The 20868-nt window shown below is 45.0% G+C and overlaps 1 protein-coding gene across 1 annotated transcript in view; it reads right to left on the reverse strand.

Annotated features, from left to right (window-relative positions):
- LOC144783326 (acylamino-acid-releasing enzyme-like) overlaps positions 1-20868 on the reverse strand; it is a 352393-nt gene that overhangs the window by 63374 nt on the left and 268151 nt on the right. The window contains exons 17-20 of the mRNA XM_078662358.1: positions 17445-17525; positions 16922-17010; positions 13262-13452; positions 8013-8115 (exon numbers count right to left, since the gene is read on the reverse strand). Of these exons, the coding sequence (XP_078518484.1) occupies positions 8013-8115; positions 13262-13452; positions 16922-17010; positions 17445-17525 (464 nt within the window). The remainder of the gene's footprint in view (positions 1-8012; positions 8116-13261; positions 13453-16921; positions 17011-17444; positions 17526-20868) is intronic.

Genomic DNA, 20868 nt, shown 5'->3' on the forward strand with positions numbered 1-20868 from the left:
AAGATGGCGGCTCGCGGTGCTCGGTCCTCAAAGGGCTCCCAACCAAACACTATTACGCAATATACTACCCCTCGCCTGCCGTCGCAGAGGATCACGCGTCAGACAGGGCCCGAGGATGGGAGTGAGAGTCCTGCGGAACCATCTAGGGACGAAATATTGAAAGCTATCCAGGGTTCCCACTCTGCCCTGGAACGACAGATAGAAACTGTCTTTATAGATGTGAACCTACTCAGGACCGATCTCCGCCAAGTGGCAGACAAGGTTTCGGATGCGGAGGGCAATATTACGCAGCTGCAGGGTGAGGTGGCCTCTCTACAACAATCAGTGGCCCAACTTACATCCACCACCCGCGCATTGGAGAGACATGCTGAAGACGCGGAGGGGAGGGCCCGTCGAAGCAACATAAGGGTCCTGGGAGTGCCGGAACGATTGGAGGCGGGAAACCCTGAACGCTTCCTAGAGATTTGGATCCGCACACATCTGTGCCCGACTGGTTTGTCCAGCGTTTTCATTGTGGAACGAGCACATAGAGCCCTTGTGCCCCCTCCGCGCCCAGGCGAGGCTCCTAGAGCCCTCATCGCGAAGATTCTAAACTATAAGGACCGTGATTGTATTTTAAGGGCTGCAAGGGAGACGGAGTCCCTCATGATTGAGAACAGTCGCGTGTCGATTTACCCTGACTACACCCAACAGGTACAGGAACAAAGGAAATCCTATCTGAGAGTTAAACAAAAACTCTGTGAAATGAAGCTCCAGTATATGCTTTTATATCCTGCCAAACTCAAGGTGCTCTCCCAGGGCCGTGCGCACTTCTTTGAGACACCGGCGGAGGTATGGGAGTGGCTTGAGATCAGGGGAGATGACCTACCCCCAGGTGAACGAGGTGGCTCCCGTGATACGTGGAGGACCAGACCACAGAAGAGGCGCCGAAGTAGAAGAAGACGCCGTTCTGGTTCCCGTGGATCTCCTGAGACTCGTCCTACAGTGGGGGCGGATGGAGCCTTTCATATGGAAGCCTCACCGTTGAGAGCGGGTTCGAGTGCAGCTGGGGCTCCTGCCTCTGGTGAGACCTTGGTGCCGGACACTTGTCTTGAGAAACATCGTGTCCACACTACTGACAGCGGTGAGAAGACGTGCCCGGGTACTGTCTTCGGATCGTTGGGTCTTTTTCGGGGAGCTGGGAGGGAGGGTGGGTGGGGTTGATTTGTTGTGTGTGTGTGTGTTGAGGGTCTTGTATGGGGTGGCTGTGTACGTCCTGGCACTGGCAGGGGAAGGGCAGGGTGGCGTTTTTATTTGTTGCTATCCTCTTGCTCGTGGGTGGGGGTGGGGAACCTGTTTTTGCAAAAGTTCCGTGTTTTGGGATTCTAGGGGGGGTGGTTTGGTGTTCTTGACAGAGGTTTTACTGGCATCATGTACACATTGAATCCGATTTGGGGGTGGCTCACTGACAGGGCTACACCTCTAGATTTAACTATAGTGGGGACCAAGTGGTGGCGGGTCATGTTGTGCCTATACTGTGGCCCGAATGGGCGTGAGCATTTGCCATGGGTTTTAAATTTTTAACGTGGAATGTGCGTGGTTTGGGTACTTGCACCAAGCGACACAGGGTCCTCACCTTCCTTAAAAGACATGGGGTCTCGGTTGCTTGTCTACAAGAGACCCATCTAGACGAAGACGGCGCACAGCGCCTGTCCAAGAAATGGAGGGGCCAGATTTTCCATTCCTCCTTCTCCACATATGCTAGGGGGGTCCTCATTTGGGTGGCCCCGGGGATTCCCTGCGCTGTTCAATATATCGATGCAGATTTCGACGGCAGGTACTTATTAGTGAGGCTTAGATTAGACGACAAGGAACTCATGCTCCTTAACACTTATGCACCGAACACTGATGATCCGGCCTTCTTCTCTCGAATTCAGGATCTTGTGGCTTCAAATTTGGATGCGCCCCTCCTTTGGTTTGGGGATTTCAATTGCGTATTGGACCCTGAGTTGGACCGTCATCCTCCCAGGTCGGGCACTAAGCCCTGTATGACGGCGCGTTTACGGGAAGTGATGCACAATCTTGGGGCACTAGACGTGTGGCGTACTTGTCACCCTGCCCAGAAGCTCTACACGTGTTACACTCCGACACACGGTACCCATAGTAGGCTAGACCGCGTTCTTGCGGCTAACCTCACCCCGTCTCTCACCTTGACGATTACTCATCAGGCCCGATATCTGTCGGACCACGCCCCAGTGACATGCATGGTGCAGTGGCCTGATCGAACTGTACGTCCACGCACATGGAGATTGCCCGCTGACCTCCTCCAGGATCAGGTGGGCAGGGAACATGTGGCGGCATCGCTGTCAGACTATTTGGAGCTCAACTGGGGGGGAGATGAGTTACCCTACTCTACTAAGTGGGAAGCCTTGAAGGCAGTAGTGCGTGGCGTGTGTATGGGCCTCACATATGGGGTCCGGAAACAATTGTTATCTGATTTGCAAGATGCAGAAGTAGTGCTTCAACGCGCCCAATCTCGAACTGATCCGGACGCATTGGATCAGCGGACGGAGAGGGATGCCTTGGTGTCGATACATGATATACTTGCCCGGCTTGACAAATTTACGCTGGGCCAATACAGGCAACGTCTCCACCGCGAAGGGGATAAATCTGGCCGATTATTGGCCTGGATACTCCGTCGTGAGTTCGCGCCTGAGAGGATAGTTGCCCTGCGAGACTCTAATGGAATTATGGTCCACTCTGAATCTGATATACTCTAGGTTCCCCGGTGCCATCTGCAGGCCGTATATGAAGCTGACCCATTGATTACAGAGGATGTTTATCACTCGTACCTTGAGGGCCTACACCTTCAGGCCCTGCCGGCGGCTGCGGCAAAAATACTTGATACGAAGCTGACGGTGGGTGAGATTAATGGGGCGATAGCCGCCCTTCCTCGTGCTAAGACCCCCGGTGGGGACGGCTATCCGGCCAAGTTCTATCATTCCTTCGGGCATGTCCTGGCTCCCCTCCTGTTGCAGGTTTACAATGAGGCTCTGCATACTGGCGCCCTCCTACCCACCATGAATCAGGGACAAGTGTGCATGATTTTGAAGCCGGGCGGTGATAGTACTGATCCCGCGGCGTACCGCCCTATCACCTTGATTAATATAGATGCAAAAATCCTAACTAAATTGTTGGCCACTCGTCTTGCCCCACTCATGACCCAACTGATCCACTCAGACCAGTGCGGATTTATCCCGGGTCGTAACACGGCGATGAATTTGCGCCGCCTAAATCATGTCCTGCATGAGGTACAGGGAAGAGAGGGTCCCCAGGTGTTGGTCTCAGTTGACTTGGCTAAAGCCTTCGATACGGTACATTGGGGATATCTAATGCAGGTGCTTCAGAAAATGGGGTTCGGACCTGGATTTCGCGATTGGATCCGGGTGCTTTATGGGGCGCCCCGAGCCAGGGTGCGTTTAGGATCGGCCCGTACAGACGAGTGGTCATTGGAGAGGGGCACCCGCCAGGGCTGTCCTCTCTCCCCTCTCCTGTTTGCTCTTGCAATTGAGCCTCTTGCCGTTTCCGCCCGCACTGAACTTCAGACCTGGGGGATAGTAGTGGGAGACACTACCAATGTAGTCTCCCTCTACGCAGATGATTCGCTTTTCTATCTGACCTCCCCCGCTGAGGCCCTCCCCGCCTTGTTGCGGCTCCTAGACCGCTTTGGTGCAGCCTCTGGGTTGCGTATCAATCTTAACAAATCTCTGATCTTCCCGCTGACGAGCTCTGTCCCAGACCCGGGCACGGATCTTCATTATTTGGGCCTCCGCTGGGAGCGAGTGGCGTTCAGATATCTGGGCGTTCAAGTGGCCACATCTGAAGAGACTCTACTGACTCTCAATGTCGACAGGATACTCAAGGCCCTCCACAAATCTGTTACCTTTTGGAACACGCTTCCTCTCTCTCTCATGGGGCGATTGGCAATTGCAAAAATGGTGATGCTCCTTAGGGTCCTATATATCTTGCAGAGCACCCTGTGTCCGTTACCTCCTCGAGTGTTTCGCACGTTGAACTCGCTCCTCACCTCCCTCCTTTGGGCGGGTGTGCGCAGCAGGGTAGCTTTACACACAGTGACGAGGTGTTGGGATGAAGGAGGCCTCGAGGCCCCGAGGTTTGACCTGTATTATTATGCAGCGCAGTTTCTCCCGGCCGCTAGGTGGTTCGCCGAGGATGGGAATTGGGAACTGGCACGGCAAATGGCAAGGCCCTACAAGAGGCCTTGATGCAGGGTCGCGGCGCCGATAACACTCTGCCATATGCGGTGCGTCACACGGCCGTAATTTGGCAGCACTTTGTCTAAAGAGTGTTGAGGCGCGCACCGTTTCATAGGGAGCTCCCAATTTGGATCTTGGCCCCGATAATCCGGTTGGAAGAACATATGTCCTTTCGGGAGTGGCGCTCTGGCGGATGCAAAACTCTTGTGGACCTCTACCCGAACGACTCTTTTGTGTCCTTTGAATGTGCCAGGGAGTCCTTTGAGCTAGGCGGGGGGCAATACCTCCACTACAGAAGTCTTCAGGACGTGGCCAGGACAACGTGGCCCCAGTTTCCAGAGGCGCCTCCGCTCACCAATACTCTCGACATCATTTTATCCTGTGGGAGAGGCAAACGGTTGATCTCCCTTCTCTACTCGGCCATGCGCCGAGACTCGACCCCCTTGATAGCACCGGCTTGGGCGGCTTGGGAGGCAGACTTGGGGGTGGAACTGGACCCTGATCAACGAAAGCGTATCGGGCTTTTGACACGTGCGGTCTCCTGCAATGCACGGTTTAAACTCATACATTTTAACTTTGTCCATCGAACCTATATGACACCTGTCTCCTTACATCGCATATCAGCGGATAGACGTCCCGATTGCACTAGGTGTGGGGCACAGAGAGCAGGTTTCCTACACTTGGCGTGGGAATGCCCTCTGGTTCAGGACTTTTGGCGAGGGGTGGTGACCCACATTGCTCGAGCTACACACATTAAGCTTCTCTCAGACCCACTCCACTGCCTACTGGTGCTGGTACCCAAGCCCAAAAACAAGAAGCTATCTTATAAATTCCTGCAACTCCTGCTAGTTCTGGCGAGGAGACGCGTAGCTATCACTTGGATGGGTCAGAGGGCGCCCGAGATATCCCCTTGGCTGAGGGATGCGAGGGAATGGGCCTTGGCCGAGGAGACACACATGCAACGCACTCGCAGAGATGGGAAGCTGCAGGATGATTTGCTTGCCTGGAGGATGTTGTGCATGGAGGGGCTAGCGGAGGATGATTCGGATGCTACCAGCGCTGAGCTATTTACTCCCGCCGACTCGGAGTCTGACTGTGCTGGGGAGGGGGTTGATGTGGAGTGACTGAGTTCGGTGTAGAGGCCCTACGTGGCCACGCCGATATTCCTTGATATGTATTTCTGCACATACCTGTGATTCCCATGGGCTCATACTGCATTATAAGGACTGTGCCTTAGCTGGCCCTCACATAAATGTCCTACTTCGATCGGATCTGTATTAGTGATGCCATTCACGGGGTAGTTGGTTATTGTTAAACTGTTAAGTAGTATGAGAATGCAATATGAGAAACCTGGCGAAGACACTGATAGTCTCATATCCTTAGAGCACAAATGCAATTCTTCCTTCTCTTATACATGCTTTACTCCTACGCCGCCCAGCCTCCGGGATGAGGGCCATATATGGCTGTGTATTGACCTTGGAACAGCATGCTACCACCAGTTGCATGTAAGCGATATTGATGACTATATACTTTGTGCCTCTTTTATATCTTCGCAATAAAAAATATATATAAAAAAAAAGTTAAAATACGGGTATTTAAAAATCAAAAATACTACTTTTATAAGTATGCCACTAAATGTCTTGCATTATTTTTTACTTTCAATACAAACTTTTTTTTTTTCGCACGCGGGAATAGCGCTCTCGGGTGAGCTTACCGGTGCGCGCACCCTGAGCGCTCCGAGACAAAATGATAAAAAAAAAACACATGAAAAATACATTGAAAAATTCATTTTAGAAAAAAAAATAATAATAGTAATTAATAGTTATAAAAAACAGCTGCTAAAAAAAATTAATAATTCACTTTAAAAATCGGAGGTTACAAACTCGATATAGCATGGAATTAGCTTTTAAAAAACCTTTGAAATTCACTGAAAAAACCATAGGTTTCACAATCGTTATAGTTAGGAATTAGCATTTAAAAAACCTTTGAAATTCACAAAAAAAAATCATAGGTTTCACAATCGTTATAGTTAGGAATTAGCATTTCAAAAACCTTTGAAATTCACTGAAAAAAACATAGGTTTTACACCAGTTATAGTTAGCTGAAATTTTACTCATACAAAACCATTGAAATTCCCACGTTATAGTTAGTTGAACTCACTATAACTCGCGCGCCCGCAATCCACTGCTGATGATGTCACATATTACATCATTCATGACATGGTCAGTGACATCACTGATGACATTTCAAATGACATCACTGATGACATCACTGATGACATCACTGATGACATGATGACATCATCCATGCGATAATACGATGCCCCTCCTCACACTCTAATCTAACCTTTGATACACCCAGTGTTAAATACAAACTATCATTCCTGAAACCATTGACACACCAATACCAGTTACTACATACGCACTCACTGATTCCTAGGTCTACACACACATCCACTCATTCACCCATACAATCACTCATACATACAGACACTCATCAATACAACACTATCATATGCACTCATACACCTATACAGACACTCACACACTGCCACTCATCCATGGAGTTACTCACACATCTACTCCCATTTCCTCAACTATACAGTTATACAGACAACACCTCAATTATACAAACATATACTAACACATACTTACTCTCTTATACAATCACTGATACAAGTACACATTGATCCATACAGCCACTCACTCACTAGGTCTCATGTATAGTCATTTATATATGCCAACTCTCACATGCACTGTGTTTTACATATGTACTTACTTGGACATGTAGCACTGAGATATCCATTCACTCACCAATACAGCCATGCACACAGTCAACCGCCCATACAGCGGTTTCCTCATGTACTCTTGAACCCATACACCTAGCGAATCAACTGCTGACACATTTATGCACAGAGTCACACACCTCCTACCACCCATAAAGACACTCAGCCTCACATACAAATACTTGGGCAACCAATCAATAACCCATATAGCCACTCATATAGCTATTGATCAACACATGCAGCAGCTTACACAACAACAGACATACTGATGCACACATTCACACAATTTACTCACTAACCCATGCATTCGGTAAGACACATTTAATCACTCACTCATACAGTCAGTCACGCACCTACTAAATCCTTCATCCAGACACTTATACATCCACTCATTCTTCAATATGTAAAACATATTTAAACTTTACAGAAACACACAGACGCTGGATGATGTCATCAGTGATGTCATCAGTGATGTAATTTGATATGTCATCAGTGATGTCATTTGAGATGTCATCAGTGATGTCATCAGTGATGTCACTGACCATGTCATGAATGATGTAATATGTGACATCATCAGCAGTGGATTGCGGGCGCGCGAGTTATAGTGAGTCCAACTAACTATAACGTGGGAATTTCAATGGTTTTGTATGAGTAAAATGTTCAGCTAACTATAACTGGTGTGAAACCTATGGTTTTTTCATTGAATATATATATATATATATATATATATATATATATATATATATATATATATATATATATATATCACAACAAGACTGAAAATTATAGACAGTCTTTTATATAGTGATTGCAGTATTCAAAGTAATCTAAGGAGATATGAGTTATACCAATGATATGCAGCAGATAGGAAGAAGCAGATATGTAATCAGATAAAGATGTTGTGACATACTTGGTCAACCAAATAAAGCTGAAATAAAACTGTACATAACGTGGCTAGCTCCAAATCTCACCTGCGGGGCATAGACGACTGGGGAAGAGGAGATCATGGCAGTTAACGTTTCCTTTGAAGGGATTTTTTCAAAAGTATAATCAAACCCAAACTCTATGTAACGCCTGAGAGGGAAGAAACAGAAGCAGGAATATCACAATTGTGTCAAAAATAAATGCATCTAGAATGTATTGCTTGGATATAGAAGTACAACAGGAAAAGCGGCATGATTAAGGAAGAAATTATGGATTTTTGTAATGAGAAATTAAATATGAGAATATCCTTGTCACCTGCTGTGATCCTACTGGGAACACCAGATTGGGGGTGGGGGGGGAGTTGTATTAGAGGTAGAGTATTTTTATTTATCTCTAGGACTTTTCGAATGTGTATTGCTTTGGCTTGGTTTGACATTAACCCACCTGTTTTCCAGCAATAGCTAGCCCGGTTTCTAGCAGTACGTAATCTAGAAAAAGCTATCTATTTTAAAAAAGGCACACGGGTTAGGAAAAAAAGGCCGGCGGAGGTGGGCCCCGCACCTAGAGAGGATTGAATCAGGGGGACGAGTTGGCTTGTAGGCCAAATTTGCTGTGAAAAACATAGGATATGCACTGTGCACGTTAAACTGTGTTGGCTTCTGTTCACAGACTCTTTCTTAAAGTGAATATGGAGTTTTCCTTTTTTTCCCCTTTGGTACTGTATGTATTATGGTAATTTTTTGTGACATCGATTAATTGTGGAGGGGGTGGGTTGGGGGTGTTTCTGGGTTGGATGAGGTGTTTTTCTATCTGTGTAACTGTAATAAAATGACGTACCCGCCACTTAGAAGGGGACTCCCTTCCCTGTTGGATGGAATTAGCCTGATGAATCGATATGGGGCCCTGACTGATATGGAGGAATGTGATTGACTACATGGTGTCTCTAATAATTTTTTGAGTAATACACCCTTGAATGGCCAAGTGAATAGTCACCGGGAGCAAGGTTAATGCGGGTGTCCACCAAGATCCTATGTCACCTGCATGTCTTTTAGTTGGATCACCTGCCAATGTGGGGACTCCTCATGACACCAACCCCCCATTGGTGGTGTGTCTGACTTCCATTAGAGAGGGTGGACCTGGTATAATGCATAGAATCTCGTCAAACCCACATCCTACAAAGCCTACTATTGTTGAGCATACCGCAGAGAGGGAGGGTGATATTCTAAGACGAATAGAGAGTCCCCTTAACATTAGTACAACCCCGCTAAGGAAGGAAGGCATGTACCTCCTCTCATGGAATCTCGCGGGAATTGGTAATAAGGTATTGTCCCCGGAATGGTGTAGCTTTATAGACCAGTTTGATATTAACCTCTTTCAGGAGTCTTGGTCAGTAACCCCAGTCTTTCGAGTGGGATTCCTTAATTTTTACATCCCTGCCATTAAAAAATCAAAAGGTCGGCCTGCAGGTGGTCTGGTGATCTGGGTTCGCCAGACATTGCGATGTAAGGTGCAGCATATTGGGTCCCTAGTGAATGATATTTTGACAGTTAGACTTGATTGGTCTCATGGCCATAAGGTGGTTATTTTTAATGTTTATGCCAGGGGGCTAACAGGGGGACATACTTCAGAGGTAATAGCCGCTCTTGACAACCTGCTAGAGGCACTTCCGGAGCAGATTGTTCCAATAGTGGGGGGGAGATTTTAATACCACCTATGAACCACTTGGGCAAGAGGATCAGGATCTCTCGGCGGACCTGGATTATAGATGGGGAATCCCAAAAGTCGAAGTGCCTGCTATAAAAAGATGGACAGCTGTAGCCATTCAGCTAAAAGCTATGTGCTTAGAAAGAGGCCTAAGAGCAGCAAACAGGAGAACCCCTTCAGACCAGCAGGGAGCGAACACATTTGATAATGGACGGAACAGCAGTCGCATAGATTATCTGTTGGTGGATATGAGATTATGGCATTGGCTGGTCGATATGGTCATGAAACCCCGGTTGGAAAGTGATCACAACCCCCTTTGTTCGTTATTTCAAGCTCAAAAGGGGGATAGTGTTGAGTCTCCAAGGGGAGGGATCACCACACTAGACATCGTTGCCTCAAATAATATGCGCCATGTCAAATGGAATAAATTAATTGAGAACCCTGCACAATTGGATGCTCTTAAAGCTGAAGTCATGAGCGAATTGGCCCAACTTAATCTTCAAATTAGTAGCCCGGACTTTCCCCAAATCATGTCAGAGGCACACACCCAACTTTTTCTTAGACCCAAAGTATTTTTTATGAAGGCTTCAATCAGGGAGAATAGAAGCACAAGGCTGGCTACGGCTAGGTGGTATAACGAGCCTTGTAAATCCGCTCGTCAAAATCTGAGTGCGGAATTAAGGGCAAAGAATCCCACTAGAGTGAGAGAGACAAGGGATTCACATAGATACGCCCAGAGGGTGGCCAAAAGGCAGTGGGATGAGGATAGGTGGCGGGACTTGAAATATGCTTGTGAAGCTAAAGATTTCAAGCAATTTTGGAACATTATAAAATGGGACAGGGGAGGACTAGCAGAACCCCCTCAAAATAATATAGCACAGTCACAGTGGCTAGAATTTTTTAAACCCCAATAAACCCGAAACTTGGAAGAGGAGGAGTGCCCTCCACCTCCCGTTATTTTTTATCGAAGCCAGCTCTTTACTTTCAAAGATGTCAGTATAGCATTAGACTGTGTGACAAGTGGCAGAGCTCCAGGCATGGATGGCATCCCTGCGGATGTCTTTTTAAGTGACAGACCGTCTTGGTGCCAGTATTTTACCCTGCTAGCGAATTCAGTGGCCAGGGGTGCTCCCATCCCGGCTTCATGGAAGGGAGCTGAAATAATTCCGGTCTTTAAAAGGTTGCCAAAACAACTATAGGCCCATTAGTCTTATAGACTCAGCACAAAAACTCATTGGTCGCCTAGTACAATACAAAGTACAGTTATGGGTAGATGAATACAACATCTTATCCCCATTTCAAGCTGGTTTTCGCCCCTGCACTAGTTCTATTGACCAAGTCTTCTATTTTATTACACTTTTTTGGAGGAACGTGGTCTTGACTAAAGGGTAACTTTATGCAGTCTTTGTAGACTTGAAATCGGCTTTTGATTTAGTCCACCGCTGTAAACTCTGGAGGGTTCTTGCTGAATTGGGGATGTCCCCTGAGCTATTGACCTTTCTCGTCCGCTTGCATGAGAACAATTACGCCAGAATTAGATGGGGGGCACAGGGTGAGGTTACCGATTCATTCCCTGTCTAGCGCGGTGTCCGGCAGGGTTGTGTCTTGGCCCCCACCCTGTTTTCCTTATATATAAATGGTATAGTTGACCATCTTCGTAGTTCCCCCACCGATGCCCCCGTACTGGCAGGGGTTTGCGTACCTGTCCTCATGTTCACGGACGATTGTCTCGCGGACCCCGAGTGGGCTGCAGAAGGCTGTCAATGCCTTTGGGGAGTTTTGCCAGCAGTGTGGACTTGAGATCAACACCACAAAAACCAAGTTCATGTCCTTGAATCAGCATAAACCTTTTAAAGGTAGAATCCTCCTGAACGACACACCACTAGAGCAGGTTGAGGCCTTCACATACCTAGGCATTTTACTTCAGGCTAACATGGATGGGATCGCCATATGGATATGGCCATTTTAAAATTTCACCAGCTTGCACAGAGCCCTATCCTCCAAACACAAATCTTCCCTCACAAAGCCAATTACACCTGCTTTGGAGATATACAACATGAAAGTATCTCCGCTGCCGAAGGCGCGGAGATACTCCTCCAGGACGTGATCCTAGCGCGATACAAACCCGCAAATAAATAAATAAATAAACTGATAAGTGCCACCCTCTATGGATCAGAGCTATGAGGATTTAACAATTTGAGTCACTTAGCTAAAGCGGAGAATACGTTTTTACGAAATTTAGTTGGTGTCCCTCAAAGCACCCCTATTGCTCCACTCTTACTCGATCTAGGCAGGAAAAATGCTGTAGATATAGCGAGGTTACGGCCATTATTGTATTGGAGGCGAATTTGGTCGACCCCTGAATTAACCCATTATGCCCAGGGTTTGAAGGACGTGATCTTGGTTGATCGTTTCCACAAAATCCAGTGGCTTAAAGAGCTTAGGTCGCTTCTAATAAAGCTAGATCTAAGTCTCCTATGGGATGAACCGGATTCCTCGACTTTCTCCACAAAAAAACAAATGAAAGAAAAATATTGGGAAATGGTTCTGACAGCATCCCATACCACCATGATCATCAACTTAACTGGCCGTTTCCTAGACCATAAATCTCGCCCATTCTGTGAAGAATATTGGGATATCATTGAGAGGCCCCTAGACCGTAAGTTATATTTTCAATTTAAGGTAGGAACCTTAACGTTCAAAGCTTTTACCTATAAATGGGCGCCATCATCTGATGACAAATGTCATAACTGTTTAGACATGGCAGAAACTATAGCTCACCTATTTTTTGTATGTCCCCTCTATGCTGCCTCACAACGCAAGTGGCTTAGATCCATTTGCTTAAATTTGGGCACGCGAAGACACATAGAAGCACTAAGGATACTAGGGTTACTGTTCTCCCTGTATAGCTGTTGCTGTAGCCAAATTCCTAAGGTGGGCTTGGATAATACGCACACTCACCTTTTTGCCACCCGTTACTAGCTAGCATAATGTATGATGTCACCATGCTGCTTTCATTTTATGAATTAATTTTTACTAGATCAAATATGAATTTTAACTTGTTTTTAAATCAACAGTAATCTATTGAATTTAATATTTTCTTATATTGTGTATTGTTATGTACTATTTATTGTGCTTTGTGATTGATGTGTTGTTCGTGCTTTTATGACTCACTGTCGAATAAAGCTTTTTGAATTTGAATTTGTAATAAAATGTTATAATAAAAATAAAATATATTTAACAAAAACAAAAAATAAAAGATCTATAGGTGAATATAAATAGACATGACCTGGGTTTGCAGGTGAAAATCCATAGTGGGAATGCTGATGGAACAGGGATCTAATAAAGATATATTCGTTTGTAAAGGGAAATGCAGAGGTATGTGTTTAGAGGTGCAACAGGAAAGAGGAAGGCACTGTGCACATCTGCAGATGCAACTGTCCACATGGGAGTGAAAAGCAGATTGAAGTGTGGTGAGGAGCAAATACAATACCGACAGTGAAAAGGGGAAACTTCAGGTTGCCTAGGAGATTAAAAAAGGATAATTACATTTGAAAAATAGATCAGCAATCCCACATAGGGTTATACTCACCAATCGGGGATGTCCGTGCTTCCAATCAAGGAGACAAAGTTGAGAACAGGGTTTTTTACTGCACAGGCTTTGTATACCTGTGGGTACAGACCAATCAGGAGACAGCACAGGTAACCACCGTGTGATCCTCCGAACAGAGCCAATCTATTGGGATCCACTGGCTCAGTTTTCAGCACCTGGTCCACTGAGAACTAATGGACGGAGACAGACTTGTTTAATCCTTTACACAAGATATATACACAAGATATATACACATTTCTTTCAAAGAATCACATCTACATTTGCGTGGGTGTGAGGCGTGCACTTGAGGCTTGAGTGAAAATATGACAAAGCACCTTCACATTTGTGTGCACTGTTTCATTTTCCCAGCATTACCAATAGTCAGTGCCGTGTCTTAAATATAAGCTGAAGGAAGCCTGCCTGCACTAAGCTTATTTACAAGGCTGCCCCTTAAGAGGCACTAGTGCAAATATTAATAGCAAACTTACCTAGCAAGGTCCACAAAGGTCAGCTGCAACTAACCCTGTTGTTATGATGACAGAAACTGGACCCTTCCCTTAGTGAGCCAACCTTCCCTACATCTACACCAGTTACATTTAGGGAAATGTAGTTAGCAGTGGATACACGTAATTAGTGGAAGTTAGAAGAAGCTGTATCATCAGCAGTAGAATCCCTGCTAAGAAGCTTCAGAGGCCCTTTGTTGAATGCTATGTATCCCTCTAATTCATCATGAGCAACCTCACCTATCCCTCTTTTGAAGTTTTCTATTGCCACATGCCTACTATTTATGACTGTGACCCCTCAAAGTCAATATAGATGAACAATTATTGTAAGGCTTGGAACGTTGGTGGTTAAATTCTGGTCTATTTATTGGATTATTTACAATTTGCTTTGAATATTTATATGAAGAGGAAAAAGTGATAAGGCGGTCCAGAGGGTGTATCTCTAAAGAAAAGATGAGAGACGAAAAACCGAGGCGAGGAGCTAATCATACAGTGAAAAGAGAACAAGAAGCATCGTTAGCTAATATATTCGATAGAGAGGAAAGTTTTTTAGAGTTCTTCCGGAAAGACTTGAGAGATGGTAGAGTGCAAAGACCTGAAGTTAAGTGTTACCTATGTTGACTATTGCAGCTAGAAAGGATTATTTTAAAACTTGCTTTGTTCAGAACTTTGGTGTTCCCAGTGTTAAAAATTTTATTAAATCTGGACTTCCACTTGGTTGTTGTGATTATTAAAATTGGTCTTGAACTAACTCCAGCGCTTGAAACCTCTTTAAGAACCTGCGGTGAACCTGACAGAAGGGTGAAGGGATTGCTCCTAGGGGAGCCAGGGTACGTTTGAAAAGTCCTGCATCCAGGGCATTTCCAAAGTTCGTTCACAATACAAGCATTCATTCTATATCTATGTGTAAGTTATTTTGTAGCAAAGAGGTTAGCATTTCTTTAATATAGTGAATTGTATGTTTGCCGATTTCGTGACGTGATTTACCCGAGTTTGGTGAAAAGCCGAGTCTAGCATAGATTTAAGGAATTTTGCCTGAGTAAAGATTCTGGAGGAGTTGCCAGAGATAGCTCTGTTTGCCTATACCAGTCAAAAGTGTCAAAACTGTTTGGTGTAAAATCTCAGTTTCTGTACTGTTGAAGTTAGGCATTGTAAATGTCCGTTTGATCTAGGATTGGATATTTTCTAGACAAGATCTAAAGAGGGGGATGCCACTCATGTCACAGATTTTCAAGTATAATTATTTTCATCCACATTCTGACCACCCACTTAATTTAAGATCAAGTGTTTCCATTTACAGACTGAAAATAATGAAGGAGTTGAAAGGATTTCTTATGAGTGACACCGTCCATATGAGAGTTGAGAGGTCAGTCATTTTTCTATTTGGCAAGGAGCCATGTTCTCATCCTGGGAAGCCATGACTTTGGGAATGAGGTGCATTTTAACTTTTTGCAGAATACGTTGATTGCCCTGTGTTTTATGGTCATAGGTCTACTAGAGTTGATGTCTTTGTGCTTTTTCATGATCTGAATATGCAAATTGAAAATGAGAGTCCTTCAAGGACAACCCCAGCTCCAACAGACATAGGCAACAGAAAACTGGCAGTCCATTTCCTTTGTATGGCCAGTGCTTAATTGAAGCTGGTGGTTGCAAGTGGGGTCCATGGCACTCACTTTTTGGGGACCGGCACTTATTTTTCCTCCACAGACTTTGATTCAGAGAAGGTGGAAGAAAACACAAAAGAAGGAGGAAAAGAAAGGCAAGAAATAACATGCAAGAGGAAGAGAAAAGGCATGTGGTGTCTGGTGACATGAGGTGGAATTCAGATTACCCATCTCTAAATTCATCAACCTAATCTTTGATGGTGCTGGTCTTGGGCTTCAGAGCAAAACTTTGGGACCCAGCACTTATTCTTTTACAAATGAAGCAGTAGCATGGATACCTGGATTCTAAATCAGTAAAACAACTGTGGTGTAGCAGCAGAACTTGTTAATAACAGTTGCTTTGTCTCACTGGAATTCCAGGCTGCTCTGGCTATGCTTTTTGAAAGTCTGCTAGAGCAGTGCAGGAGAGCAAGGAGCAAAGCTTCTGGAATGGTGGAGAAGGAAGACAGAGACAGTGGTGGGGTGGGTGGCAGAAGTCCAGGGTGTTTTTTTTCTATTTGGGACAGAGGAGAGATGTAAGTCTCCCCCGTAATTCATATGCCCTTGAGTATCAGTTGAAAGCAGTGGCACGTGACTTTGGAGCTCATACATCATAATTTTGATGGCTAAAAAGTAACTAAAATGAATGTTTTTCACCTCGGGGTTCTGAGTTACTTCATAGACTGCTTTGATCTTGTCTATTTGATATCAATCAGAAGTCCTCAGTGGAAAGCATTCACTGTTACTCATCTACGATTCACAGTTACCCGTCTATAACTCCATATACAATCAACGGCATGAGGGAAGTCATAGTAGGGTGGAACAAGCAGAGCAACATCTTCTAGAGGTCAAGTGATACAGGCTGCGATGAAAGAGGGAAGAACAGCATTCCCAGCCTGATAAAGATTGCAAGTTCTTGAAGGTGGTACTAGGTTAATTCATGTGTTCTGTGATGGGTTCAGGAGCATGCATCTTTGAAGAGAAGAAAAATATTATGATGCATTATTAGAAGTTGTATAGCACACCTGTTGTCTTTGATGCTGTAAGATCTTCTCTGGCATGTGCATTGCTGCATGGTTCTTGCATGTCTGTGATATGTGTTCCACACAACTCTAGCCACTCTAAAATGTGCATTGCAGATCTCTAGGAGATAGCATTTGAGTGAGAATGGTCTATATTATGTTAGAGTTGTTGTTTAATTTACATGAATGGTTTGAGATCGTTTTTATTGGGCATATGTGCAGTGTGCATCTGTGGTATTGCTCTCTCAACAGCTTTTCCAGTCAGTGTAGCTAATACTGGATTCAGCCAGAGACCGAGAGGCGCATATTTGGTTCATGTATGCTTGTATCGGTGCGGTATGCTGTACCTTGTATGTCAGTGTCCCGTGTGGGATGAAGTGTTGAGGGCTATAGTGAATGCAGTAACAATCCCTACAATGACCCTCCAGGTGTATGCCTGAGCCACACTCCTACAGAAGTGGGATGAATGTATGAGGAGCGAGAGCCTCAAACCTGCACATCCTTCACATCCTGCTCTCCAACTCTGGCCATCAATGAGTCAATGCTATCTTGTCCGAAGCCCTTGGAGCCTCTGTAATTAACTGTGGAGAAAGCAGAGTTGGTTAAAGTCCCTGAGACAGTAAAGAAATAAAAACATAAAGCACAGCTACCGAAATACCCACCCCTGAAAAAAGTCTGTCAGTGTTTTTCTTTATTTAGCTAAAATGGTCCAAAGGTTCAGCAGCTGTCCAATAACCTGATTGGATGAGCACTCAAACTTACTTACTGCCTCATTTACACAAGTCATGTGTGCCACCACCTCTCTTCATCTGCTAAATGATAAAGCCACTTTGCCCTGACCTAATGATCACACTCATTTCTTTACACAATTCCACTTATGTCATAAGTTTGCTTCGCTAAACATTGTTTACGCTGCTGTGAACAATTTCTGGCCTGACTGGTGTTCAATAAATACATATATATTCATTAATTCATTTCCACTAGATACTCAATCCATGTAAACTTCTAGACCTACCCATCAGAACACCAAAGCCAAGGCGGCAGAACACAGCTGGTGCCAACTCCCACGTGGCTTGGAAGACAGAATGTGGGCCACCTAGAACAAAATATCAGGGAGGTCAGACCCATGCACTGTATGACAACTCACTCAGTGCGGATTTAAACATCTTTGAAGACCTACCTTCTTTTCTCATTTGCTTTACCTCTCTGCAGCTTCTAAACTTGCTGATTGCCCACAGTCTGTTGGGATATTCTTCATCTGGGGGATAACTGGACCTATCTTGGGGTTCCTGCTATTTCTTAAGTTGTCCTTTCCTAGTCTCATGATCCTTCACTAACGCCCAGTCCAATTCATGACCCCTATGCGAGGGCCAGTGATATCCCTCACTTATTCTTCAAAAAGTTTCCAAACTTGGAGACAACTTCTTTGTTTTCTCCTACCACCCATTTAAAGACAACATATAGATGTGTGTCTCCTTTCCAACATTCAGCCATCAGCTCCAATCAAAGACTGGAGACTGGAGACTGCATGACAGTACTTCATGACTGAATGACCACCTGCTTCAATGCAATGTAATGGCTGCGTTGTAATGACATGCGACGTAAAGGATGTTGCGATGTAATGACTGCTATGCAAAGGTAGTGCGATGTAATGACTGCTTTGTATAGGCTGTTTCCCTTCAATAACACAAGGAGTCCGGTCCACCTTGTTGGAAAGACAGATCAGAAGAAAATAAAGGTAAATCTTGTGGCATTAGATTTTGGAAAAATCATTTGACAGAATGAAATGGGCATTATTGCACAAGATCCTTGGGAAATTTAGTCTGTGGGAGCAATTTATCTATAAGGTGATAGCCAGCTACTAATCCTTGAAAGGGAGTGTGCTGGTTGACACAGCAAGATTGAATACCTTGGCTCTCAGTTATGGCACCTGCCATGGATGCCCCTTATCCCCACTGTTGTTTCTACTAGCTATAAAGCCTTTGGCAATGAAATTTAGGGTGACAAAAGGAGTCAAAGGGTAACGATTTGCAGGAACCTAAGATCTCCCTGTTTGCAGAAAACATATTTTTTTTGTTGGTCAAATCAGAAAGTTCATTGCCTGCCTTACAAGATATACCGATACAATATGGCCAGGCTTTGGGTTATGAATAAACAAGCACAAGACTGAACTTCTTCCAATAAACTTGTCCAATAATGATACACAAGAATTGAGGGGGAAGACCGTATTCAACTTTACAGTAGAAGCAGTACGATATCTTTGGATAATTTAACATCTATTCTTACAGAATCGAGTGATATCAATATACCCAAACGTTTTTTTAAAAAGGGAACATCAGTGCATGTCATGCTTATTCTAGGAAGCACCCATTAAAATGAATATAATCCCCATGCTGCTACACATTTTCAAAGCATTCACAGAAGACTTACAAGGCTCATTGATCAATGTTGTATGGCAAAGAAAAGTGCCTATTGTATGAAGGAAATACCCAAGGACTACAAAGGGGGGTGGGGTTCCCTGATATCTTTAATTATTATATGGTAACACAATTAAGTCTCATATATGAATAAAAAGGGAAACAGATCAAAATTGGGCCTACACAGACAGGTGGTTGTGGGCAGGTTGTTATGGGACCTTCTATAGATGCCACAGAAGCGCAGACCCAAAAACCTGTGCTGTTCATGGGAGGAGAGATTAGAACTTTCAGAGACTGTAAAAGAGATTATGTGCTGGCAGAGATTAAAAGAGTCCAATACCAGCAGATTAGACATAGGGGTATCCCGGATTTAAGGAAACAACACTGAGATTAGGTGAGAAACTCCTGACCTCACACCAAGGCACAAAAAAGTGGATGTTGCCCATATATAAATACCGTAACTGCCCCCAAGCAGACTTTTCATGGAAATCTATGACAAGATGTGTGAAAGATTAAAATGGAAATGTATCAATGGAGAGATGGTAAATGCTATGAAGAGACATATATAACAACAGCATATCGGTTCAATATAGGAAATCACACTAAAAATTATGATGGGATGGTACTACATCCCGCCCGGACCAACTTAAAAAGATGTTTCCTGGAGAGAGTGACAGATGTTGGAGGGGATGTGGGGGAGGAACTGTTGCTACCTGAATATTGCGCTATTCTCAAACATAATTATTGGTGGTAATCGATTGAAGGATATCGAAAACTGGAAGACCCTGCTACCACGATTTTGGGGATATGACCTACTGACTGGGTGGAAAGTGGGTGGAAAGTGGGAAAGGGCACTGGAAATTGTTTGCTAACTTTCCCCTGAGGCGAAAAGCCGGGGGCGCTCTTTTTCTTCTTTACATGTAGAATCAATTACAGTGTGTTTGACATTTTCAGGACTGTTTTTAACTATTGTACATATTTTACTGGGCGCTCTTTTATCATCCCTGTAAAATCGCTACCTAGAAGGTGAGATTTAATTTACCTCCTTGGGTCTACAAGTATAGCTTGATCCTACCGGCGCAGCCGAGTCAAGGCGCTGACGCCGGTAGACGCGGAATTGCCGCCGCCATCTTAGGAAGGCAGGCAGGGTAGCGGTCCAGCTTCTCGACCACTCCCGCCCTCCCGCCTTATTTAAGGATCGTCTGTTGGCTCCTCCGGTAAATTGTTTGCTAACTTTCCCCTGAGGCGAAAAGCCGGGGGCGCTCTTTTTCTTCTTTACATGTAGAATCAATTACAGTGTGTTTGACATTTTCAGGACTGTTTTTAACTATTGTACATATTTTACTGGGCGCTCTTTTATCATCCCTGTAAAATCGCTACCTAGAAGGTGAGATTTAATTTACCTCCTTGGGTCTACAAGTATAGCTTGATCCTACCGGCGCAGCCGAGTCAAGGCGCTGACGCCGGTAGACGCGGAATTGCCGCCGCCATCTTAGGAAGGCAGGCAGGGTAGCGGTCCAGCTTCTCGACCACTCCCGCCCTCCCGCCTTATTTAAGGATCGTCTGTTGGCTCCTCCGGTAAATTGTTTGCTAACTTTCCCCTGAGGCGAAAAGCCGGGGGCGCTCTTTTTCTTCTTTACATGTAGAATCAATTACAGTGTGTTTGACATTTTCAGGACTGTTTTTAACTATTGTACATATTTTACTGGGCGCTCTTTTATCATCCCTGTAAAATCGCTACCTAGAAGGTGAGATTTAATTTACCTCCTTGGGTCTACAAGTATAGCTTGATCCTACCGGCGCAGCCGAGTCAAGGCGCTGACGCCGGTAGACGCGGAATTGCCGCCGCCATCTTAGGAAGGCAGGCAGGGTAGCGGTCCAGCTTCTCGACCACTCCCGCCCTCCCGCCTTATTTAAGGATCGTCTGTTGGCTCCTCCGGTAAATTGTTTGCTAACTTTCCCCTGAGGCGAAAAGCCGGGGGCGCTCTTTTTCTTCTTTACATGTAGAATCAATTACAGTGT

This window comes from Lissotriton helveticus, chromosome 9, assembly GCF_964261635.1.
Source record: "Lissotriton helveticus chromosome 9, aLisHel1.1, whole genome shotgun sequence".
NCBI lineage: Eukaryota > Metazoa > Chordata > Amphibia > Caudata > Salamandridae > Lissotriton > Lissotriton helveticus.